Source organism: Astatotilapia calliptera, chromosome 9, assembly GCF_964374335.1.
Source record: "Astatotilapia calliptera chromosome 9, fAstCal68.1, whole genome shotgun sequence".
Lineage (NCBI taxonomy): Eukaryota > Metazoa > Chordata > Actinopteri > Cichliformes > Cichlidae > Astatotilapia > Astatotilapia calliptera.
In genome coordinates this window covers 24,116,049-24,141,956 of record NC_137430.1, presented here as the reverse complement: position 1 = coordinate 24,141,956, position 25,908 = coordinate 24,116,049, and the positions used below count along the sequence as shown (strand labels likewise).

Sequence of the window (25,908 nt, the reverse complement as noted above, 5' to 3'; positions counted from 1 at the left end):
AGTTAGCTTATTTTTTTCCATAAAATGCTCTCATTTAAACATTTGATATGTTTTCAGCATTTATGAGATTTGCAAGTTGTTACATTCTGTTTTTAGTTACATTTTACGCAGTAACCCAACTTTTTTGGCATTGGGGTTGCACATTAACACAATGACATCACACATTGTCCAATTTAGTTTTATCTGACCGTGGTTGAAGAATTCACATCATGCTCTCACACCAGGAATGTCAAGTGCAGTTCTCCAATCCGGAATTCATTTCCACACCCACATTAGTCTTTGTGTTTGTACTCACTGTTATTGCTTTTACACACACCTCACTACTAACAACATCTTACTATTGTGTTGGTGTATTTCTCATCTGAATCGGCTCTACAACATCAACATCAGTTTTACCCTAGTACTGTTGCCCTTCACTTGAAATTAAATAGAGACACATGTTCTCAGAATCTGAATACTTGAAACAAATAGAAACACAGGTGCACATCCTGACACTGTCATAATTACACAAGCATACACTATACATGTAGGCAGCATAGCTTTACTGTACTACACAGTAGCTGGTGTTATGGTCAAAGTCTTTGTTTCTGTTTTCTGATGTGTGTCAGGAATGATTTGTGACAGACGAATAGCAGAAAGACAGAAAGGGAAGGTTTACAAGATGATAGTGAGACCTGCTGTGATGTATTGTTTGGAGATGGTGGCATTGACAAAAAAGGCAAAGAAGTATAGGTAGAGGTGGCACAGTTGAACATGGTAAGATTTTCATTGGGAGGAACAAGGATGGACAGGATTAGAAACGAGTATATCAGAGGAAAAGCTTGGGTTGAGCAGTTTGGAGATAAAGTTAGAGAGGTAAGATTGAGAGTGTTTGGAAATGTGAAGAGAAGGAATAGCGGCTATAATAGCTCCTGGCAGGCAGGAGGAAAAGAGAAAGACCACAGAGAAGGTAAATAGATGTAGTGAAGGACGACAGGTTTGGTATGACAGAAGAGGATGCTAGGGATAGAGTGAGACTGTGGCATATGGTCTGCTGTGGTGACCTCTAAAGGAATCAGCCACATGAAGAAGAAGATAGTATTACTTTGTGTCTGAACACTTTTTGTCCTACAGTAGGCCACACTGCTTGCAGCACCCTTTCAAAGTCAGTAAGTATGAAACTATTTGGTGTTTAAGTCTTAGAACCATGATGGAAGTATTTTTAATTTACTGGTCACAGAGTTGAAGTGACCAACTGACATTGCATGTTTTGACATAGGTGAAAAATGTGATTTGCAAAAGCCTGTGCTTTGAGAACTGAACTGTGTTAAGAGTCGTGACAATGATGTGCCTAATAGTAGAACTGCAACAAAGGATTTGGGTAAAATCATGACTATAAGTGCCAATAATGCAATTTAATAACAATACAAAAAAGCACCTCTCTCTGTAAGACACTCTATAATATTTTACAGATTGTGTATAATAGCAGTAAAACTATTCAAAAACTATTCAAGTAAAGGACTAAAAAAAGACTAAACATTAATTTCTCACAATTTAGAGGCTGGAACTTTATATTAGAGCTCATCAGCTCATCAGCTGTCACGTCTAATTTGTTTACCTTTATTAAAACTAAGTATATCATTTATGCACACTAGTGGGAGGGCAGTGTAGTTCTTTCATTTATTAATACTACAACAACTGACAGTCTAACTTAGGATATAAAGTGAGACAAAACTGCTTTTAATGGGATAGCTTGATTTTGGCATTCCCCTCAGAAAGAATAAAACGATCCTCCAAAGGAGTAAAGCCAATCTTGGCTCAGTGTCAAAATTAAAATGCTTCCTTCAGAAAAACAGGACCCTGGTCCATCATTTTCCCATGACCAGAATGTGAAATTACTTTATAAAGAATGCGAAACAAAGCCAGGAGACACCTCCAACCTCTCTTAGCCATTTAAAATAATTAACTAAATCTAATGCAGGGATTAGTCCAACATTATGCGCCCGTGTTTGCATCCACTCTTAGTAATGCATTAGGTAACTGTAGTTGACAAGACAACCTAAATAAAACTCAGTTTACATTTATTATTTACATTCAGACTTTAATCAATTATGAATGATGGCTAATTAGTGGTGCGCAGGGGTCATCGCTCTTTGCAGTGTCAGAGTCTGCTAAATGTACTGTATGTCACGGAGTGCGGACATTGACAAAAAACCTCTCACCACTTTACAGATTTAGGTGTCTTTCTTCTGAGGAGACTTCACTAATCATCTGTGAAAGTGTGTGCACTGTGCACGCGTGCTCGCGCGCGCCCACTTGTGTGTGTGGGAATGTGCCCGTGCGCGCGTTTGATAATAATAAGGCAAGTGAAAATGAAGAGGAGCTAAACTGTGTAAGTCATTTCTCATTTCCCTGCTTCAGTGCCTGTCAGCAGAAAGCCTTGCATTTTGAATGATGGCTCAGACAACAAAAAGTGAACAACAAACCCTTTGGCTCCAAGGAGGGAAATGGAGGGAGACAAAGAAAGAAAGAAAGAAAGAAAGAAAGAAAGAAAGAAAGAAAGAAAGAAAGAAAGAAAGAAAGAAAGAAAGAAAGAAAGAAAGAAAGAAAGAAAGAAAGAAAGAAAGAAAGAAAGAAAGAAAGAAAGAAAATGCACACAAGAAAAAAGAGACAAATGCACAGTTTCTAAAAAATGACCAAACAAACAAACAAAGCAAAATCCCAATATCAATGCTTTGATAAAACCACTGAACATGCCCTGAAAGTGAAACATAATAGAGAGAAAAAAATTACCTATACAGTTGGCACTCATACAGTTTTAGAAGGACCTTTCAAGGGGCTGATTTAATGTGAGAGCATCAATCCTTTAGCAGCACCGGGTCTTGACAGCAAGTGAAAGTAATCTCTTCTTTATTAATGGGACTTTTCACTTTGGACCCGAGGCCTTTGGTATTCCATAATAGTAGTTTCATACTACAGACCAAAGGAAAGAACAATATGAAATCTGATCAAGTGGATGTGTTATGAATGATAAGTGTATTTCTTTGTAAATTCAGCCGAGTCTTTCAAAGAAATACAAAAAAAAAAGGAATGTAAGCAGCTAAAGTAGCAAAATAGATTATACACTGCTTATTTTCATGTAATCAAAAAGTGTTGAGCCTCCTTGAACACATTATTTGGCTGAAAAATAAATATAAACCATGTAGCCATGCAGCTACCCTGTGGGGAACTCTGGAAACTTCAGTTTGACCCTTTGCTTTGGCTTTAAATCCTTAAAAATGGATTATTTCAGTACTTTATCTGAATAGCATAATGTGTAATACAGAAAAGTTTTGCTTAAAAAAAATAGAATGATTTGTTTACAGTTCTCCTCAGTTTTTCCTTTTGTTTTGGCTTCAGCCAAGTTACTTCATATAGAAGTCAGAACCAGGCAGTCAACACATCCAGTCTGGTCTACTCGCTGGCTTTACAAAGACTGAAAGTGCAGTGAAGTCATTAATAACTCAGTAAAGTACACTGCTGCTGGTTGGATGGAGTGAAAACAGATGGAAATTAATTTTGACAATACTGTGCAAAAGTCACTCCCCATTTGGAAAAGAAATAGAAAATATATGATTTACTCATGAAAGTGGCCACTTTCATATATTGTTTTTGTATCCAAAACATACAAGTTTCATTTATATAATTTTTCTAGGGATCTTATATCTGTTTTCACTCTTCTATGCTTTTCATACAAGTTTCACACAGGACAGATACAAACTTTATAAGATTTATATATATCTTTTCCATACGGGTCATTGCATTTTGTTTTGCCAGGAAAACGGTGCAGTGATTTTCTGAAACATGCAAACATACATCAAAATATATGTTGTGTATGGGGCAAAAACAGAGCTTGTGTCATGGTCTGCGTGAGTGGCAGTATTTTTCCGCTGTGTGTCATGTCTCCTCCTCTGGGCGGAGTCGTCCTCGTCTCTCTCAGGAGCTGCACCTGGAGCTGATTAACTCTGTAGTATTTAAGTCCAGCCTTGACAGCTGCTCTATGCCTGAATCGCAACTAACTAGCTTGTGTCCATGGAACATTCTTGCCACCGGGCTACAGCGACTCTCGGCCCCGTCGTTGAGCTCGCCTGCCGCCATCACAGCCATCATTCGGGTACGGTCTACACTCTCACCTGTCTGCCTGCCCCCTTGTCTCACTACTGGACCTTCTCGTACTGGATCAATACTCACCCGGACCTTCACAAACTTACCTCCTCCTCTCACGTACCTCCACCTCTGGACAAGTAAGCCACAGAATTACTCTCATTGGATATCTCATTGCAATCCGTTTTACCTCCACTCTGATACACCTCTCCTCTCTTACAGTCTCCCTGACCACCGGCTCTCTCCCTCGTTTCTCGGTCTGATTAGATATTCCCTACGATGTCCAGCTCCAGCTTTGGGACCCCATTGTCATGCTCATGCTCTCAAACAGATAACTTGCAGTATTTATCTCTCCTACCATAATTGGTGTTTTAATTGTCATAGTGTTCTACCCACAATCATTTATATATTGCCATTTCTGTATGCATAGTTATAGTGTCTTTGCTCACGTCACAGCTTTTGCTCACTACTATTCTAGTAAAATTGTCTCTCTCCGCTATATATCGTCCCTGCCCCATTTGCTAGTATTCATTCGTGCCTTGGCATTTCACTCACCCCTGTATGCAGTCGCTGTACATGTGCACAAGCATTGTATGTATTCTCGTTCTTGTAATTAAACTTCCTTCACGTATCTTGAGTGTCTGTGTAGAATCTGTCTTTTGGGTCCATTCTGTGTCTGACGGCTTGTACTGTGACAGTTTGTGTAATTCTAACACACTCAAAACAATAATTGGCATGACCACCTTTATTCTTCAACACTGCCTGAAGTCTAAGATGAGCTTTATTGAAGTTCTTTAATAGTCCTCAGGAATAATTCCTTAATGACATCTGAAGCTCTTCTTTGGATGTTTGCTATCCCAAAGGGCTTTAACAGTTTTGAAGTTCAGGCTCTGGGGAGGCCAATCCATGACTAACAGTGTTAAACTACATTTTTCAATCTAGGTATGCTGTTATTGCATTTTGGATCACTTTTATGCTGAAAAGGGAAGCTGGTAAAGACCTGTTGCCACTGAATTTCAGTCCAGCTCTTGTATAATTTGGCATCCTTCAACCTTATTTCCCCGTTTCCCTTAAGAATCCTTAAAAATGGCTTCTTGACAGCCGCTTCTCCAGTGAGACCATTTCTGATGAGGCTTAAGCCAACAGCCAACAGATGGATCAACTGAAGGGCCAGCTGCATCTCAAGTCTTATGTCAGGTCTTTGCTGGATTTCTTATTTCTTAAAGGACATGACTGTGAGACACAGCTTGTGGTTTGTTTTTTTTGTTTTTTTAAAAGCCTGTAATGTCTTCCTTTGTCCTCCACTTGTTCAGTTTCCATTTGATGACACGCTGCCCCCCCTCCCCCCAAAAAAGAGCAAAAAACACATTATTTTGCATCAGTGTATTATACATTCCAAGAAAGTCCCTAAATGTAAATTCTGGATTGTTTCTTCAATGAGTAGTTATGTACAGAGAAGAAATGTGTGGTGGCTTAAGACTTTTGCACACTACTGTAGCTATATATAAGTTGCTTTGGTCAGTTATTTCAGCTAGTTATTTTGTTTAACAGTGAAAATGGGCTGAAAGAGGTAATGTGAAAAACAATTTAAAATGATGGCAATGATGCTGAATATGTACTAAATGTGAAAAGTTATAATTAAGGGTTTGGTGATGTCCTCACTGGTTTAAAATCAGTTATCTATTTTCTGCTGGTTAGCTACAGCATGTTCAATGAAGTTGTAGCAGGCTTAGCCGACTCTACCATTCCAGATGAGATACATAATCTCTCCAGTGTGTTCCAGGTCTACCCTGTAGTCTTCTACAAATTAGACATGTCGGGAAATCTCTTCCCCGAGTGAATGGAGGGTACTCATGAGAACCACCTGAGTGATATCTAAACCCTTTCCCTATCTTAATGGTTTGGCCAATCATCATTTTATTTGGATTTTCCTTCTTTTAGGCCATTCCCAGCGCTTATGACCATAAGTCAAGGTTGGAATTTAAAGGTCTTCAGGCTCAGCTCATGCATTAGTTATGAACAACCGAACTCTCAAAATCCTGAACTTGACCTCTCTCATAGTAACTGTAAGGATGTGTGTTTATCAGATTTTATTGATGGCAAAAAAAACCAACTAACAATTATTTATATATATACAAAAATATACAATGGCATACTATACTATTCATTTATTCTTATTCAAATGCAAATATCTTCTGATCAAAATATTTTGGCTCCTTCTCCAGGCAGTCAAATTTCATTTTAGCATGAGATCACCATATTTGAGTATAGTATATAGCTCTTCTTTATACAGCCTTACATCCAGTATATAAAACCAGGAGAATGACCCAAACAAAAAACAAACTCAAAGTCTCAAATGTGAATCAACCAGAAAACTTTTACAAGACCAAGTTTGTAGCTAAAGTAGCAGAGTGAGGTTTTTTTTCATAATTAGTGCATACTAGTTCCAAAAACGAGTACTCTATAATAAAACACAGGCAATAAAACAACAAAAAAAGCCGATCAAGAGTCCAGTAAACAGTCATAAAGGCACACAGCTCATTCAAATACAAGAATCTAAGAAATGTGATCTGATTTAACCTCATTTAAGTTTGAACACTATCCACTTTAAGGCTGTCTTTTTAGAAAGTGCTCCAATGCCTCCATCACAGCCGAGGTCTTTTTTTTTAAATAAATATTTTCCCTCAAATGCCTGAGAATGTAACATGGATCTTTTTGTGTACAACAGGAACAGTGAATGTGCTGTAGACGTCCCCAGAAAGATGTCATTGAAGGGGCCAAGCTTTTTTGCACTGTATGGGTAGAGCTCCAAAACTTTGCTCTTAACACCTTGTATGAATTCATTCAGTCTCAGCACAGCACAGCACAGCACAGCTACCATGACAAGATTATAATTCTAACTTTGACCAACTTATTTGAAAATCACCTTCATGTATGTCACTTTTATTATTGGTGACTGATGTTTTCTTCCACAATAAATTTTTTTACTTGGGTTGTAGGATTAGCTTTCTGAGTAAACAGAAAACAGAGCTGAACAATGTTGACATCATGTGCTCTCCAGCATTATACAGTAACTCACTTTGCTGTTACCTTTCTTACCCGATGTCTACTCTTTCCAACTGTACCTGATCTGCAGCTGAGTTTGATTCTTTCAAATTAGCCAACCTATAGCTCAATACAGTATGCAACAATCACACTTACCAGACTTACTGCACTGAGATTTTGTATGCATTCACTGGGTTATGATCATGTTTTATTACAAAACATGTTGTCCATCCTCAACAATGAAAGCACTGAAAAAATGATTACATATTATCATAGGTCTGTGAATAAAAGATCAAAATAACAGTGATGGTGATTGCTATCTGCAACAAAACCAAATTATACATGTATATATCTACAATCTGTCACAAAAACACCAAGCACAGTTTTTTCAGTGACTTTGTTGGGGCTTGAAGCTCCGTCATTCACAGCAGCTCTGTATTGCCTCTTATGAAGCTAGCAGCGGATATTTTATAAGCCAAGATTTAAATGATGACTGAATATTTATTGCTGCAAGCTGTTTCCTTAATTATTATCAAATTGCATCATTTTTTTAACGTAAATAATAAAAGTAAGTATTATAGCAGTGGTGTGAACCTGGACTGTGGAAACAAGGTAGAAAGTTCAGACACAACGTCGCCTGCTTCCATGATACACAGAGAAGAACATCTAGCAAGGTTAAAGTTCCAGCAATATTTGCAGTATGGAAAAACAACTTTACACATATAATCGGCCAATTAAAATTTCAGATGAAAAAATAAATATTTTAAAAGTGAATCATTGAAATGACCTTCTGAAAGTAAACAAAGTGTTTATTTGCATTGCATTCGCTAATTTAAAGTTAATATTTAAATGTTTTAGTATTTGGGCTCTCAAGGTGCTCAGTGACCTGCAGTTTTAAAATTCTGAGTTCAGTAACATCTACTGGAAACTCTGAGGTGCTTCTCTGGAAATCTCTGTTTGGGCAAATGGCATTCTCTGTTCATTGTATGAACTTGTGGAATTCTTTGCCTTCGGAAATCAAGCTGGAGCCGGATTGAGATTGTTTTAAATTTAAACTGAAACAGCTTTTAAAGATTAACCAGTCATGGAGCCATGAATAATTTGCCGTTTTGTTATAATCTTATATCATACTGTAGTCTGTACCCTGTGGTATGTGTTATTCATTTTCTTGTGTTTTAAAGGCCCAACTAGAGACGGGGATTGCAAACTAGCTTAGGCTATAAATGCTGTTGTGTGTTGCCTGGCTCCTTCTTTTAATGTAAGTAACCAGTGGCATGTGGTGACTTTTATAGAAAGGCGAGCAGAGAGCCCCAGTCCACCCTTTATTCCACTGTACAACACGACAGACGGGACCAGATTAAATCATACAGTTTTCTGTTGCCCGTCTTTTACCCTATTCAGTTTCCTGCTGCACTTTACCTTTCTGCCAACTCTCTGCTCTCATGTGTAGGTTTAAGTATTGTAAATTATTATTACTTGTATAGTTGAACAAATATCTACTATATTACCAAAAAGTATTTAATATTAGCTGACAATGAGCAGTGGTGGAGGAATTTTAGAACTTTTACTTTAGAAAAAGAAGGAATAAAACACTAGGAGAACACGTCATTATACATTAAATTGTATTACAGGGAAATTGTATATAAACTATTAAAAGCACCAATAATTATTCTGCAGAAAAAATGTTTCTTGTCATTTATCTATATACCAATATTTATGAAGATGGCTGAGCTCATTTTCAAATCTCATCTACAATATTGTATCATATTTTCTTTTCTTTTTTTTTTTGCCTGTCCAGTTTGGTTCTTTTGCCATCAGAATTGTTGTCTAAAGGCAACAAAAGATGCCCAACGGATTTACTTTACCAAATGGACCATCCCAGCCTTGCCGTATTGGTCTATTTGATTCACCTTTGCTTTTATTGTTTATTTTATTTTCATTTGCTGAACACGGGACAGACTTGACTGGGAAAAAGAAAAAGAGCAGGGAAGCGGGACGGTGATATAGGGCAAAAACCAACAAAACAAACAGACATAAAATACATATATCAATCACCTGGATCACCTGTTGAGAAAGAAAAAAGAGAAAACAAGCAAAGAAAAAGAGAGCAATATAATAAACAACATCATCGCGATGATCTATATGAATATAACGGTAAATACTAAATATTAAATATTATTGTGCAGCACGTGAGAGCAAAAGCGCACAGTGTGCTTTGAGGTAGCAGCCAAAAGGGTGTAGTTTGTTTGTGTGAGCACCCGTGTGTACACCTGTGAGCGTGCTTGTATTTAAAAGGTTCCTTCATGTAATGATCTGCTAGAGGGTGTGGGGAGCCACAGCCCCGTCCTCCTGGGCATAAGGCAGGTATGGAGGAGATTAAGGCTCCAGACATCCAGAGGCCCCAAGAGCAAAGGAGACCAAGGAAGACCAACGGAGGGGCAACCGTGCCACTATCCTGGAAAGAGCTGAGGAGAGCCCCAGATGAGGGGTCGCCCAGCAACCGCGGAGCAGAAGCCGGTGGGGGGGGTGTTGCAGTGACGTGCCCGTGAGCTCCGCCAGCAGCCAGCTGTGCCAGAGTGACCGAGCCCCAGGCCAAGAGGCCGAGGGCACCCCACCCCCGAAGTGGCCCGAGCAAGCCCCAGGCTCCAGGCCCCGACAAGCAGCCACCAGGAGTGAGCTGGTGGCTGTATCATATTTTCTAAAAGTTTATGTTTGTAGTGGCTGCCCTCTGGGAAAAAAAACTGTTAATGACCTCAGAAAAAAAGCTTGCATCTCTGTTAAAATGTATTAATATATATATATGAAAAAGCAGAGCTGTAATAAAAGGCTTGACCAAAACAGAGCTTGTATAAAAAGTCAGTGTTTAGAAAGACCAGAAAGACCACCTTTATTCTTCAACACGGCCAGAACTCTTTTAGGCATGATTTCTTGCCATTTCTATAAGGAGTCTTCAGGAATAGTTCTCCTTGAAGGATATTTATAGCTTTTCTCTGGATCTTGGCTGCCTTTATTCGTCAAGATGATCCCACACTGTTTCAATAATGATGAGGTCCAGGCTATAGGGAGGCCAATCCATGACTGATAGGGTTCCACTGTGTGTTTTTCCAAGGTATGCTATGTGTTTGGTGTCATTGTAATGCTGAAACATCAAAGCCGTTGCCAATCAGATGCTTTCCAGATGGTTTTGCATGATTTTCTGTCCGGTTCTTGTTTGGCAAACCCCAGCCTGTTTGCACTGGTTCCCTTCCTTAAGAATACCTTCTTGACATCCACCCATACACTGAGATGATTTCTGGTGAGGCTCCAGGAAACAGTAGTGGCTCAACTGATGAGCCAGGTGCATCTCTTGAAGGGACATCCAAAGCACTGCTTTGAATGGTTGGCTGCCTTTTGTTCTGCTTTCTGTCAAGATGATGTTGAGGTCCAGGCTCTAGGGAGACCAGCCAAGGATAGTGTTCCATTGTATGCTTTCTATCCAGGTATGCTTCTGTTTTTGGGATCATGTGGACTGATCCAATGTGACAACTGCAAAAAATGGAACAGTGGAAAAAAGCCATGCTGAAAAATAACTTTTTGCAGATGGGACTGGACTGAAAATGACTTAAAAAAAACAAAAAAAACAGGAGACTTCCAAAGAAAAACTGGGAAACATCTTCAGAACACCTGGAAAACTATTACGCAAGTTCAAAATTACAAGCAAGTTCAAATATTAAGAAATGAAGTGTGGTTCAAGACTTTTGCACAGTATTGTACATCATCTTACCTTCTTTTGTACAACTAAACGCTTGCTGTTGTGAGAAGTGTCAATAATGTTGTGTCAATAATAATCAACATATGTAGGTTTTGTTCGGTAGAGTCAATGAAAAATACAATTACGTTTAAACAGCTTTAATATAGTCCAGATCCCTCACGGTGTGATATCAGACTGTCAAATGTCTGGTAAAGGGTGCAAATATTACACCACAAATCCTCCACCAATTAGTCTCTGATGAGCAACAAAACAAGTTTCCAAAGTTTTGCATGGCATTACTTATTAATTTTACTTTCAAAGGACAATTCCCAAGACTCATCACAATGAGTGTGGAAACTCATTAATGGACTGGAATAGAAAAGTCTCATATGAAAATACTTGCCAGAAACATAGTCTGTAAATCCTAATATATTAAAGTTTGCATAATCTTTTAACACATTTACTGTCAGATTTGATTTCAGCATACATGCTGGGGTGTTAATAGCTTGGCTCCATGTAAGAGTTGGAAGTTATTTCAGCCTGTGTCACTCTCCTTAGTGTTTTGAGTGTGATTTGATATTGATTATGGCCGTGTTCATTCATACTGTATACATGCTTTACAGTAGTTTTACGGTGTCCTGTTCCTACTCGGTTGCTTAGTGGTTTATCACTGAAATAAATGTGGAATTATATATTCATGAATTCATTCATTTTCATGCAGATTGAAGTCTAATTTCACATTTTAAACATCTCATAGCATTAGCTACGAGATAAACAATACATTTAAGTACTGTTTAGTTTCCAAAGGAATTGTATTAAAAAAAAGAACAAATAGGAAAAAAAGCGGAAAAAAATTACACACACAAAAAAAGCAGACTACTAAAAATAGTCCAAATACTGAAAGTCTGAAACAGATGAATTTGTATTTGTAATACAAAGATTAGCAGAAAAGATGGAAACAGAGTGTAAATAATTTAGTATTTCATCTATGGTTCATGTAAATGGGAGAAATCATAGTAAGGGAGGGATAAGGCTGGAAATCTATAGGGCCGTGATCTTTCAGCCCTCAGGCGACTCCACTTTACAGTCATGATTCTCCAGTGAATATCACTGCATGGCCTCAGAAATGCACATTATCTAATTGCAGGCAAATAAAGTTTGTCACTGAATCTGTAAAATCCAACTAAAACATGCAAGTAGAAACCAGGCAAAGAGAAAAATGTGTAAGTGTAAATATATATATGTAAATAATCAAGATCCAGAAATACTGTCACTTCTGCTGGGCCAGAAATGATATGAGATGCACTTGAGAGAAAAAGGAAATCATCTTATGCTCAGATCAATCAGGAACCCCAGAGTCCAGGCTACAGAGAGGAGAGATCATCCAGCTTATCAGCACACAGTTCAAAAGTCAGCAGCTGTGACTTGTAGAGTGAACATGGCATTGGTAACATTTATGAAGGACCCTATTAATGATAAATGGAATATACAGGTTATGGAGCAACATATGGTGGCATCCAGTCAATGTGTTTCTCAGGGAAGGCTTTGTTTATTTCAGCGAGACAATGTCAAACTAAACCGTACAGAGTGGTTCCTGTAAGTTTTTGTTCATTTGTTGGGCTTTTTTTTTTTACACACCATCCCAGTGTTAATAAAAACAGTGTTATATTACTGATAATCCACTCCAAAGCTCCTAAATGAATGAGTGTAATTCTGGCATCCAAAAAAACTTTTAATGCCAGTATATGTTGGACTCCTTATGTGTTTCCTTTGGCTCAGGAATGAATATTTTTGTTATGAAGTTTGACAATTATTTTAAAATTCTGTAATATTTTAGTTCAAAGTGAAGTTGTTGCTATTTTTGCCATGGTGGCACTATTGCTCTCAGTGTGGCAATATGAGTCTGTTAGTTTGTTCAGCTAAGACTTGAGTAGCCTTCCTTCACTGAATATTACACAAACTAAAATAGTATTGTGATACTCAAAATCTCATCTAGATTTTCAGCTTCATACTTTATAATTATGTTCTTATTGCCAAATTACACATGAATGATTTGAACTCTCTTCAGCCAAAGCCTAGGACATACAGGTGCCATGCTTTTTTGTTTTAATGTCTCTCAAAATCCTTTCAGATAACTTTTCAATCAACTTGTTGTCTGCCAATTTAGAGTCCTCAAAGACCCACCAGTGGGCATCGTGGCACTGTATGATGGGCCTGGCACTGGTTTCAAAAGATGAGCTGAATCTATGACCTGTGCAGGAGAGCAGAGGACAGAGACAGTTGACGGAGTGAAATCCTTCACGTTGCTGTAATGGGTATAATTACACAAAGAAAAGGGCTGTTAGGTTAAATTACCCGTGATATTCACCATGGATAATGGCAGGAATTCAGAAGGTTAAATGACACCAGGAGCTGAATGACTTTTGACATTAAGGTACTATTGAAAAGGAAATTATAAAAGAGCCTTTATGGGCAAATCCAATACCCTACACGTTGGACGGTAGCAATTGGTTTGAAAAGACTTTAAAAAGGCTTTTTTTGTGAACACCTGTGTCTTTAGAAGCCATTGTGAGATAATGATTTAGTCTAAAAAGCATTGGCTGGATAGATTGTTTCCAACAGTGGAAGCTATTTGAAGCTCTCTTTGAGTTGCAGTGATGTCTGGAAATTGTCCTGCTGAGTACCGCACCTACTCACACAAGTAACCACTGCAGGAAAGGAAACACTGAATAGACTCAAGCAATTAGCTGTTTCGCTCTTATTGTCTCTTACCTCCAGTTTTCCAGCTACCATCCAAATAGGATTGTATGTGAAATTTTCTTCACTTGGAACTATATTCTCTTTGGCCCAAAACGTGTCCATTGCAGACAGCAAACTGCCCAATTAGTGGATGAGAAGGTAAAGGGGGCTGGGATGGACTGCTAGACAACTACCTCAAGTCACCCCACGGCAGCCACCCACACAACTAAACAAGAGCGTGTATTGTTTATCAAATGACTACAGAGGAAAAAGTGGAGCCAGACACTGTAGATGTCATGCATTTTTTCCACGTTGCCCAAGCTGTTGTGTGTCTTCAAACTTTCACTTTGTTTATATCGTACAAACTTTGCTAGACATCTGACTGCCAGTCACCCATATGCTGATGGGCTGAACACGGATGTTAAACACTTGAACACATGTTAAAGACCTGATATTTATTGGATACTCTTAGCATACTGTGAACTATAATTTATGTGAGAATGAGGGGCAGAAAAAAAAGGAAACAGAAAAATATGCTGGCATACACACATCTATATGAATTACACATTTGCTTACATGTTAGATAAGCTGCTTCTGACATTCTCTTTGGTCAGGAATGACTTTATATTAGGAATGCAACATCTATTACACCTATTAATGCAATGCCCCATTCTTGAAGACGACTCTCGATACATTGACATCAGCTCCAGTCCACCCCTTGTGAAATCTTCCCAAGCTCTTGAATCAACAAATTCTCTTAAGGCTGTGGACAGTGCTGGTGAGTAATGGAATATATTTACCGGCATTACGCATTTAAAATGCAAAATATGAGTTGTTGTGGTAGCTACCTGTCACTTCAGTATCTTCGATGTACTATTGCTGTGTGCTTTATTACTATTACTGAAGGCTACTCGCCACCAAGCTAACATCTTATCTTTTGTTAACATCTGATGTTAACATAAGTCTTTGCTCCCCTACAATAAATATATTGTCCATTCAGAGAGATTTGGGCAAGAAGGTGGTAGGGAAGCAGACTCAGCAGACATTTTGGGATTCCAGAGGTGAGCAATTTATTTACAGTGGACTCTATACGTGAAACTTAACAAAACTTCCGCCAAAGTAACTTAAATAAAAAAAACTCAAAAGTACATAGATTTGATAACACAGCTCACCTCTCCTTTCTCATCTGAGTCTGGCAGAGACTCACTATATATAGGGCCATCAGTTTCCCTTCAATTAGCCCAGCCAGTACCACTCACTTGAGCTGAGTGATCTAAAACTCTACATAGTTGACTAAAAATATCCTCTCACTTCTGATTAGCACATTTACACAACTAAACGGCTCTATTTACGAATAAAACAAACAAAAGGGAGCATTTCTATGGTTAAAGAAATCCCTCCTCTCGGTTCAACCTGCTGATGTGACATCAGTGTGACATCAGCAGGTTGCACTTTAAAATGAGGAAATGCTAGGCGGGCCTTTCCTCACACCTGACCTATATGAAGACTGAAAAGAAAGAACAAAGTATGAACAAATTATTTAATCTGTAACATAATAAAATATAAAGAAACATGTAAATGAGTATTTGCCTTAATTTGCAGAATGTTTGTTTTGCCGGAAACAGAATGCTTACACAAACAAACCCGGGATAGTTATTGCAGCAATGTTACTTTGAAAAATAGCAAATCATAGCAAAGAAATACCGAGACAGAATAATGTGCATGATGTGCAAAAAAAAAAAAAGGTCAACACATCTGGGACAAGTGGAGAGCATTACAACTGCTCATCCACTTTGTCACAAACATCCACTTGGTAGAGAAAAACAAGCAAGAATTTACAGGATGTGATTGCTGCATTCATGTAGTTTTAAAAACTTTACAATATATTAAGTAATCCAAAGTATTCAGATCACATTGAGTACATTTAACGGAAGAGATTAGAAACTTTTGGGGCATGTATTCTGTAATCTGTAGTGGAATACGTTTTAAAAGTAACCTTCCCAACACTGCCTGTGGTCTTTCTCTTTTGCTTGTGCACCATTTCCTGCCACACTTTTTCTTTCTAGTAAACTTTCCATCATATTCCTTTTCGACTCAGCACCATGAAAACAGACAGCTTTTTCAGCAGAGACGTTCTGCAGACTACCCTCCTCGTTGAAGGTGTCCATGATCGTCTCCTGGACAGCTGTCAAGTCTGGAGTCTCGCCCATGTTTGAATAGTAATTTACTGAAATGGAATTTCTAGTAATTTGTGATATTGCATTTCTCATGAGCCATAATCATGAAAGTTCAAACAAGCAAAAAAAAATTAATATTTCACTTCATATGTAATGAATATAAAATGAATGAAAGTTTTCTTTGTTGAATTAAATTCTGAATAGAAATAAACCATAAAAGAAAAACTTGATAACAGCAGAATAAAATAAATAACATTCAATATTAAAAAATACTTCAGGTAACATGGCCCTGCATAACAAGCATATAATTTTTTCACAAATGAGATGATTTTGTAATATTCAACCCAACCAACAAAACTGTCTTAGTTACCTTTTTTTGTTTGTTTAATGAGTAGTAAGTGCGCACATGTCACAGGACTGCTTATAGGAATGAATCTATGCCATGTAAGTCACATAGCATCAGAGATGGGCAGTAACGCGTTACTTGTAACGCGTTACTGTAATCTGATTACTTTTTTCAAGTAACGAGTAAAGTAAGGGATTACTATTGCAAAAACGGTAATTCGATTACCGTTACTTTCCCTTTACTGCGTTACTAAAACCGTGATTTTTTGCGAGAATGTCTCACGACAGTGACGTAAGCGAGTGCGCTGTTAGTGACAACAGCTGTGTGCAGATCAACAATGGATCACATATCGATTGTGGGAGAGAGTATGAGCGTGCAGCGTTTAAAGCGTGGAAGTACTGACCTTACTTTGAGTTTGATTCCATAAAAAGTGACAAAAACATTAGCGTCCATCATGCGTGGGAAGAAAACTTCTTTTTACAGCGAAAAAAACCCTAAACTTCCGAGCAAGCACCGAGTGCGCAACGACGTAATGGGAAACTCACAGAGAAACTCGAGGATTCTTCAACTGACAGCGGCACACCTGCACCAGGGTAAACCTCCGCCTACCGCAGTCCTGCTTTACAGGTGAAAATAGAGCAACAGGACCGCTGAGTCTTTGACTTTATTTATTTTCTGCTGTGTTTTACTTGCATCTATTTGAAAGAGTGAGTGTAAACACAAAAAATATTTTATTTTATGTGCTGGAATGTGTAGAAAATAGGTTTAAATGTTAAACAAATTTATTCAAGTCAGAGAATGTTGCATATAATTTAATGTTTGCTTGACGCATAAAGTTAAAAGATTAAAACTGATAAAACAAGTTAAAAAAAGAGACTTTTCCATTTGATTACATTTTGTATGATGGATTATGTAGAAAAAGTAGAATTGGGCTGAAAGATCTATCGCTTTATCACCTCTTCAGGTTGTAAATCGTGTTTTTAAAAAGTAACTAAGTAATTAATTACTTTTGAAAATAAGTAATCAGTAAAGTAACGGGATTACTTTTTTTGGGGAAGTAATCAGTAATTAGTTACTGATTGCTTTTTTCAAGTAACTTGACCAACACTGCATAGCATTTTCTTCAGCTTAAAGAGCACTTTAGCCTATTTAAACTCATTATTTTGGTTTTCCAGCGTACGAACACTGTTATAAACAGCCTATTTTCCTGCTGCAACAGAGAGCAGTTTCCAGCAAAAAAAGGTAATAAAGCCACTGAGCCCTCCCTACTTAATGCAACAACAGATAAACAGCTCACAGCTGAACACAGTCACCAAGTTAAGAAGCCAAAGAGCCATGTTATATTATTTTTGTCCATTCTTGGTGGAGGACAAAACACGCCTATAAGTAAATATTGACTGACTACAACTTGGATGCCCTGATACTGCCTGATCAGAAGGTGACTGCTTCCAAAAAATATAATTATAACAGCTTCACGGGATAAACAAAAATATGACGTGCTCTGTTCCCCCCACATCGCCAATAAAAACAAAAATGTAAGCTTTAAGAAGAAATAGTTCATCACTGGTTTTGAGGAGAAAGAAGATGCAAGCTCCAGTCTTGGTCACTGCATCCTGACCGCTGATCAGCTGAATAAGACAACAAGATTGATGATATTGTGCAACATGGCAGGTCAGTCTTTCATGCCCTGGTCATTTAAATCACTGACACATTTAACATAGCCAACGTCTAGTGATTAATTATGCTCTCAAACTCCATTATAATAGAAAAAAAATCATATCATGAAGTTTAAGTTATTCATGTTATTGAGCAGTGATAAACAAAATAAACAAAATGTATCAAACCGCCAGTATCTGTTTTTATATAAGGCTTGATCTTATCACTAAAGGAATGCGGGAGACTGACACTTTGATAAATACAGTTTCTCAGTCGGAAAATTTACTTCACAAAATGTCAAACTTTTTGTTCGAGTCAACTCTTAACACATCCATCATAGAGCAGGAGGCGGGGCACTCCCTGGACAGGTCGGCGTTCTATTGCTGAAGAGAGACAGATCACATTCACTCTCACATTCACACATAAGGCCAATTTAGACTCACCAGTAATCTAACATGGATTTGGACTGCATGTTCTTCATGAGTGCTTCTTGGACATCCACTCAGGAACAGGAGCGCTTGTTTAATAAATCAGATTAAAAGAGTGTGTCTTCCTCTCTTGCACCGTACCATGGTGTGAGTCTTGCTAAAGAGGGTCTGGGATTACAAACAGACTGGTCGGACTCCAAAGTAGAAGAGTCCAGTGAGCTCAGAGATCCTGTGGGAGACCCCGACCCTTCATATGCATAAATTTGAAGGTAGTCGAAAGGAGGAGCATAAGGATCTTGATCAGCTTCTGCCAGCCTGTCCAGAATAAACTGCCTGAAGACCTCGTCCTCCGGGCCAATGAGGTGCGACTCTCGGAGGGACATTCGTATACTGGCCCTGACGTCTTCCCTTCGCATCCTCCTCTCCCTTCTCCTGGGGCGGGGACGCATTGGGACAGTAGGTTGGCAGAAGTCCAGCTCCACTCCTCCAACTCCTGATTCTCCATAATAAAACACCTTCTGCGACACAGTCTCAGGCAGCTCCAGCTCCTTCACCTCCACCTCACGTCCCTCCTGCTGTTTTCTCCTGTGTCTCCTCACCATCACCATTACGACTGACAGCACTGCAGACACAACACAGCAGGAGATCATTACAGTTAAACACCAGGGCATGAGCTTTGTTGTGAAAAAAAAAAAAAAATCTACAGTGCCCGATGGAGCATGCATGCTGCGCACAAGCACACCGAAAAGTAATAGCTGCCAGATTTGTTTTTGTAGATGCAAGAAATCGAAATGATGGCAAATTAGGCAATACATTCTTTTTTAGTTTTTTTTTTGTTTGATTGGTTGTTTATTTTACTTCAGCTCACATACAAAGAAAGTGTTCCTTTATTTGCTCCATGTGGCACAGAATACTAAAACTCTTGTTATTTTGTTTCTGCCGGGTTTTCATCAGCTATTGTTCTCATCCAACAGAATGTTAGCATAGCAGGTTTTGTCATTAATCTTTCATGTGATGGGCACAGGGAGGACACAAAGCAGCCGAGGTCATAATAAAGCTCTTCACTATGCAAACCCATCAGTGTCCCAGGATGGCATTGCTACTGATGTATTGCAACCAATACGCACATTACCTGACATCATTGCTCTGCAAGCTTTCAGCATTTTAAAAGTGTGTGTTAAAGGCACGCTGGTGAGTCTTAAAAGGCAGATTCAAATGAAAGTGCAAATTTGTTAATGAAAAATCTTGCTATTTAACACACATTCGCATACTTGCCAAAGTGGTGTGAGCTGGAACTGCTTTAGCTCAACAGACCTGCTGGAAAACAGTGACTTATTTTAACGACAGTTTCAGTGAAGCTGACGTTATAAAACTCCAACATCTCGGGAGTTTGATTTACTGGTTTCCTTTTCCATAAGTAATATTGAATGAAAGAGCAATTACCAGTGAAATCCTCTCTGAATGTACTTTACAAATTTTACTAATTAACTCTTCCAGTGTATTTTTTTATTAAAGCAGTTTTTTTTTTTTATTGAATATTCTTGTTTGATTCGACATCTTTTATTCCAGTCAGACTTTGTCGTGACGTCGTATCAAAACTGACGTCTTGCTTAAAAGTGGAAATTATAATTGGAAATACTTTAAAATGCTTCTACACTTTCTCCAAAACCCAGACAAAAAGGAGCTACAGTTAGGCAACAGTGTTGTAAAAAGTACCTTCCTTTTTTCCTTTTTTCTTTGCATATTTGAAATACTTATGTCTCCATTAATTAAACAAATTTTAACATTAGACAAATAACCCACATAAATACAAAATTGTTAATGAACATGAGACATTTTATTAGTAGTATCCAAACCTACTTGACCCTGTGTCAAAAAAGATTCGTGATAACTGGGAATGAGTCTTTCACATTGCTGCACAGGAATTTTGGTCCACATTGGTACATTTTAGGAAATTAACACCATGTTTAATGCCATGCCAAAAAAATCTCAAATCAGTTTTAATTCTGGTCTTTAACTAGACCACTCCAAAACCTTCATTTTGTGTTTTTGTGTTTTTTAAGCCACTCAGAGATAGATGTGGAGGTATGTATTGGATCATTGTCCTGCTGCATAACCCGAGGGTGCTGGAGCTTCAGGGCAGAAACTGATGGCATTATCCTGGAAGATTTTCTGGTACAGAGCAGAATTCATTGTTCCACCAATTATAGCAAGTTGTCCAAGTCGTGGAAATGTCCCAAAATTTCAACTTTTGTCTCGTCAGTCCACAGAATATTTTTCCAAAAGTCTTGGGGATCATCAAGATGGGTTTTTTTGGCAAATATAAGAGGAGACTTTGTGTTCTTTTTGGTCAGTATTGGCTTTTACCTTAGAACTCTCACATGATACCATTATTATTCAGCTTTTTTGTTGTTGTTGAATCATGAACACTTACCTAACTGAGACAAGTGAGGCCTTCAATTCTTTAGATGTTTTTCTGGATTCTTTTCTGACCTCCTGGATGTTCATGCACTCTTGGTGTAATTTTGGTAGGCCAGCCACTCGTGGGAAGGTTAAACGCTGTGCCAAGATTTCTCTATTATTTGGATAATGGCTCTCATTATAGTTAAGAGTTCCATAGTCTTTGAAATGTCATTGTAAACCTTTCCAGACTGGTAGATGTCAATGAATTTGTTTCTCAGTGGTTTAATTTGATCATGGCATGATGTGTTGCTTTTTTGCAACATTTAGGCTACTTTACTTTTTCAACAGGTTCTGTTTAAGGGATTTCTTGATTCAACAGATCTGACAGCAATCAGCTGTGGTTGCGGCTACTGACATTGTGCTCTGCTTTCCAAAAATATGGTTAATCCTAGTTACTTCATGATTTAACAAGGAGGCAATTACTTTTTCAGGTTTGGATAGGATTTTCTAAACAAATTAAATTATCACTTTAAAACTGGATTTGGAGTTTGCTCGGGTTATCTTTTTCTAGTACTACAAAATTTGTTTGATCATTTGAAATATCCACTATTCAAAACTTAAACAGGATATGCAATGTGACAACATTATGCTTGCTTACCTGTGAGTGTGACCAGGCAGAACAGAATCCCTAACAAGGTTTGTAGGCTCACCCCCATGGAGAGAGCAAGGGCTTCCACCCCTCCTGTGGGACAATGACCTGCAGGCTGACAGCTGCACACACTAATGGTCAGAGTGCTAGTACCGGAGAGGGCTGGAGAGCCACTGTCTGCCACCACCACAGGCAAAAGGTACTGGGTTCGATCCTTACGGGTGAAAGTACTCCGGCGTGCCACGATTCCAGCTGTGTTGTCTAAAAGGTATGCCAAATGTTAGAGATGCCCTTTTCAGCATTCTTTAAAAAAACATGAGAAATCCCAATGTGAATGCTGATGTGTCTAGACAATACAAGGAGAAAAACCTGTGAAGTGACAAACTTAATGCAATTTAAAATAAAAACCAGGCTCTCTAAAAAGCCCTGCGCCTTGTCAAATCAATTTCTGGTCAATGTATAAAAGTAAATTTGGAAAATGAATTTAACTTCTGAGTGTGCCTGTAAGACTTCATGAAGGCACTGAACAAAAAACTTCTTTGGAGTCAAATAAGCCTTGTGGCATATGGAAATGTGTTTTATTAAACTTGTTTCTTGATTCATTATTCATTTCCTGGTTGCTGACTGGACTGCTGTGCTTGAGTGGCTAACCACCCATACGCTGCACCTGCATATATTTCATTCTAACTTACTCAACACATTCAAACATGCTCTGTACTTTAACAATGATGTCTCTTCAATTTGCTGCCCATTTTCATTATAAACCCTAAAAAAGGGTTGAGTGCACTCTAAGCCAAACACCTCAATTTGCTCACTCAAAAAGGCAGTCAGCCACACAAAAAGTAGAACCTACAGAAGGATTTTCCTCCCAGAATATTCCAGGATGCATTTATTTATTTTTTCTTTAATCAAAAAAATATCGCTGTTATTTTGTCCTTAGCCTAAAATCATTGCAGGTTATGACTTAGCTGTTGTTCATTGCTTTTCTGGCAGGAACCATATGGGATACCGTGGCTTCTTCTGGTTTTGAGTTCATTTTTGCTCCACAGCCTAAAGCATCTGATGGAAAATGTCAGTGATTTGCAGGATGACATTTTTTGGAGCAAGAAGTATAATTATACAGATTTAGTTTATGCTGAGGGTCTCACTGCAATAGCCCTGAGTCAGTCAGCAGCTGGTTCGTTGCACTTGGAGGGAAAACAAGTCACACTGTGACCGATTACATTGTTAGACTGACATCACATTAATCTCTGTATTATTATTTTTCTAGTTTCTAGACTTTCTTTTAATCATTCACTGCACATGTTTTGAGGTGAATTTGGGGAAAATATGCCTGTTTTCTGAAAAAGAGCTAAGTGGGACTATAAGCAACACTCTCACTCACATATATGTCTATACAGAAAATATAAAGCTTTAGCCTCCACAGAGAAGCTTAGAAAATTGTGAGAAACAGGTGCAGCAGTGACTCTGATTCTTTCTCAAGCTTCTAAAACTCACAATTAGTCGTCGTCTTTCCAAAATGAATAATGGCATTACCTCATAGTAACATTCTGGCATGGATTGAATGAATTCAATAATACAGAGTAATAACTGCGCTTTAGAAGCTAACTGGCCAACTTTGTGAGTATGAAACAACACAGACGCTCTAAATGATTCCCTTGTTGTGAGTCGTTATGCTACTCTAAGAGCCTGTTTGATGTAACTCAATAGTTACTGAATGAGCATGGTATCTAGTAATTCTAAAGCAGACACATTTGTATGCATTTGTATATTATTGATTTGACTATAACCTTGATTATCTCTGATTGTGAAGTTTGGATTAATGCGCTTCTCGGGGACCATAGAAAAGTAGAAATGATGTCCTTCGACAGGGTCGTCTGGATCAACAGCACTGAGCAGCTGAATGAGCTGAGAGAACAAAAAACAGAAAAAACAGTAAAAACAAAGCTGCAAGAAGTGATGAAAGTAAGTAAGGAGGAATTGTATCCATCTGTTCATATATACATACAGATGTAGAGTGCTTAACAAATTTATCAGACCACCTATCATGGAAAAAAGAAAACATGGGCATTTTATAAATCTGTCAAAAATGTCATTGTTATTAATACGTGAAAAAAAAAGTTACCAAAAAAACCTGACTTCATATATTTATACCCAAATTTGAGCTACTGCACTGAAATTAATGAAGCATAACATTCAACCATTGTAACAAATTTCTGCTCAGGAATGCAATTAAATAACTGTAATTTGGCAACTTTATCAAAAATATTGTGGTTTGCTATTTTTATCTGCTTTATTTTGGAAAACAGTAAATGTGAAAATACGGGCATAACAAAAATAATGAATTTTTTAATATTTATTAAATAATTAGCATTAAAATTATCAATTTGATTAAAGAGCTTGCCCGTACTGGTGGAAACAAAAAAAATCATTTTGGTAATTGCCAGTCCTGGTAATTTTCGGCAGCTGTGGCATAAATGAACCTCATTAGATAATCTGTATCATCGTGCCATTTTAGGAAAGCCTGTTTTATTGTTGCTGAATGGAAACATCCTCTTTATACGGTGGCCCTGAGAGGCCAAACGGACTGCAACTTAAGAAAACACCAGCAATAAGAAAAACGCTGCAAAAGCACACAAAGCACAACAGAATTAGGAAACACGACAACAGAAATAGGAAAAAATAGATTTCCAAAAGCACAAGCAAGTGTTTCTGGGGAGACAATAACCCAACGGACCAGTTGCAGGAACCAAAATATGCTAAGAATTGCGCTGGGAGACACTTAAAAGAAGTGGAGGATCTATCGCTTTTGTGAGGAAAGAAAAGATGAGAGGTAAGTGTGTTAGCCTAACTATTAGCCTAAAAATCCATCATCAGTATTATATGAATCATGATAAAACTGGTGTTTTCTTAAGTTGCAGTCCATTTGGCCTCTCAGGGCCACCGTATCTTTATTGTGATTTGGAATGTATAGCTTCAGAACTACATTACAGCATTATAGGAAAAAGATGTAGGAATGCAATTAATATAACAATTCTTTACCCAAGTTGAATTAATTCTAGTTCTCAACTTACATGGTGTGGTGACCTAATAAATTTGTTGAGCACACACACACACACACACACACACACACACACACACACACACACACACACACACACATACATATATACAGTGGGGCAAAAAAGTATTTAGTCAGCCACCGATTGTGCAAGTTCCCCCACTTAAAATGATGACAGAGGTCAGTAATTTGCACCAGAGGTACACTTCAACTGTGAGAGACAGAATGTGAAAAAAAAATCCATGAGTCCACATGGTAGGATTTGTAAAGAATTTATTCGTAAATCAGGGTGGAAAATAAGTATTTGGTCACCTCAAACAAGGAAAATCTCTGGCTCTCACAGACCTGTAACGTCTTCTGTAAGAAACTTTTCTGTCCCCCACTCGTTACCTGTATGAATGGCACCTGTTTGAACTCATCATCTGTATAAAAGACACCTGTCCACAGCCTCAAACAGTCAGACTCCAAACGCCGCCATGGCCAAGACCAAAGAGCTTTCGAAGGACACCAGGAAAAGTTTTGTAGACCTGCACCAGACTGGGAAGAGTGAATCTACAATAGGCAAGCAGCTTGGTGTGAAAAAATCAACTGTGGGAGCAATCATCAGAAAATGGAAGACATACAAGACCACTGATAATCTCCCTCGATCTGGGGCTCCACGCAAGATCTCATCCCGTGGGGTCAAAATGATCATGAGAACGGTGAGCAAAGATCCCAGAACCACACGGGGGGACCTGGTGAATGACCTGCAGAGAGCTGGGACCAAAGTAACAAAGGTCACCATCAGTAACACACTACAACGGCAGGGAATCAAATCCCGCAGTGCCAGACGTGTTCCGCTGCTGAAGCCAGTGCATGTCCAGGCCCGTCTGAAGTTTGCCAGAGAGCACATGGATGATACAGCAGAGGATTGGGAGAATGTCATGTGGTCAGATGAAACCAAAGTAGAACTTTTTGGTATAAACTCAACTCGTCGTGTTTGGAGGAAGAAGAATACTGAGTTGCATCCCAAGAACACCATACCTACTGTGAAGCATGGGGGTGGAAACATCATGCTATGGGGCTGTTTTTCTGCCAAGGGGACAGGACGACTGATCCGTGTTAAGGACAGAATGAATGGGGCCATGTATCGTGAGATTTTGAGCCAAAACCTCCTTCCATCAGTGAGAACTTTGAAGATGAAACGAGGCTGGGTCTTCCAACATGACAATGATCCAAAACACACCGCCCGGGCAACAAAGGAGTGGCTCCGTAAGAAGCATTTGAAAGTCCTGGAGTGGCCTAGCCAGTCTCCAGACCTCAACCCCATAGAAAATCTGTGGCGGGAGTTGAAAGTCCGTGTTGCTCGGCGACAGCCCCAAAACATCACTGCTCTCGAGAAGATCTGCATGGAGGAATGGGCCAAGATACCAGCTACTGTGTGTGCAAACCTGGTAAAGACCTATAGTAAACGTTTGACCTCTGTTATTGCCAACAAAGGTTATGTTACAAAGTATTGAGTTGTATTTTTGTTATTGACCAAATACTTATTTTCCACCCTGATTTACAAATA

At 38.5% G+C, this 25,908-nt stretch overlaps 1 protein-coding gene and 1 long non-coding RNA gene across 3 annotated transcripts in view; one reads left to right on the top strand and one right to left on the bottom strand.

Moving 5' to 3' along the window:
* The first annotated feature begins 3,987 nt into the window (after positions 1–3,987).
* LOC113029729 (uncharacterized) lies at positions 3,988–4,753 on the top strand. The gene is made up of 2 exons (XR_003273484.2): positions 3,988–4,262; positions 4,345–4,753. It is a non-coding gene; the product is annotated as an uncharacterized LOC113029729 (long non-coding RNA).
* A 9,928-nt stretch (positions 4,754–14,681) lies between these two features.
* Positions 14,682–25,908, bottom strand: part of cdh19 (cadherin 19, type 2) — a 31,655-nt gene continuing 20,428 nt past the window's right edge. The window contains exons 10-13 of one of the 2 annotated variants that reach the window (XR_003273370.2): positions 23,086–23,203; positions 21,305–21,556; positions 18,259–18,865; positions 14,682–17,787 (exon numbers count right to left, since the gene is read on the bottom strand). Coding sequence is in view for 1 of the 2 variants with exons in the window: in XM_080306086.1 (XP_080162212.1) it covers positions 18,351–18,865; positions 21,305–21,556; positions 23,086–23,203 (885 nt within the window). In the remaining variant the exon portion in view is untranslated. Of the gene's footprint in view, positions 18,866–21,304; positions 21,557–23,085; positions 23,204–25,908 lie in introns of both variants that reach the window. The other variant, XM_080306086.1, reaches the window with a different exon arrangement.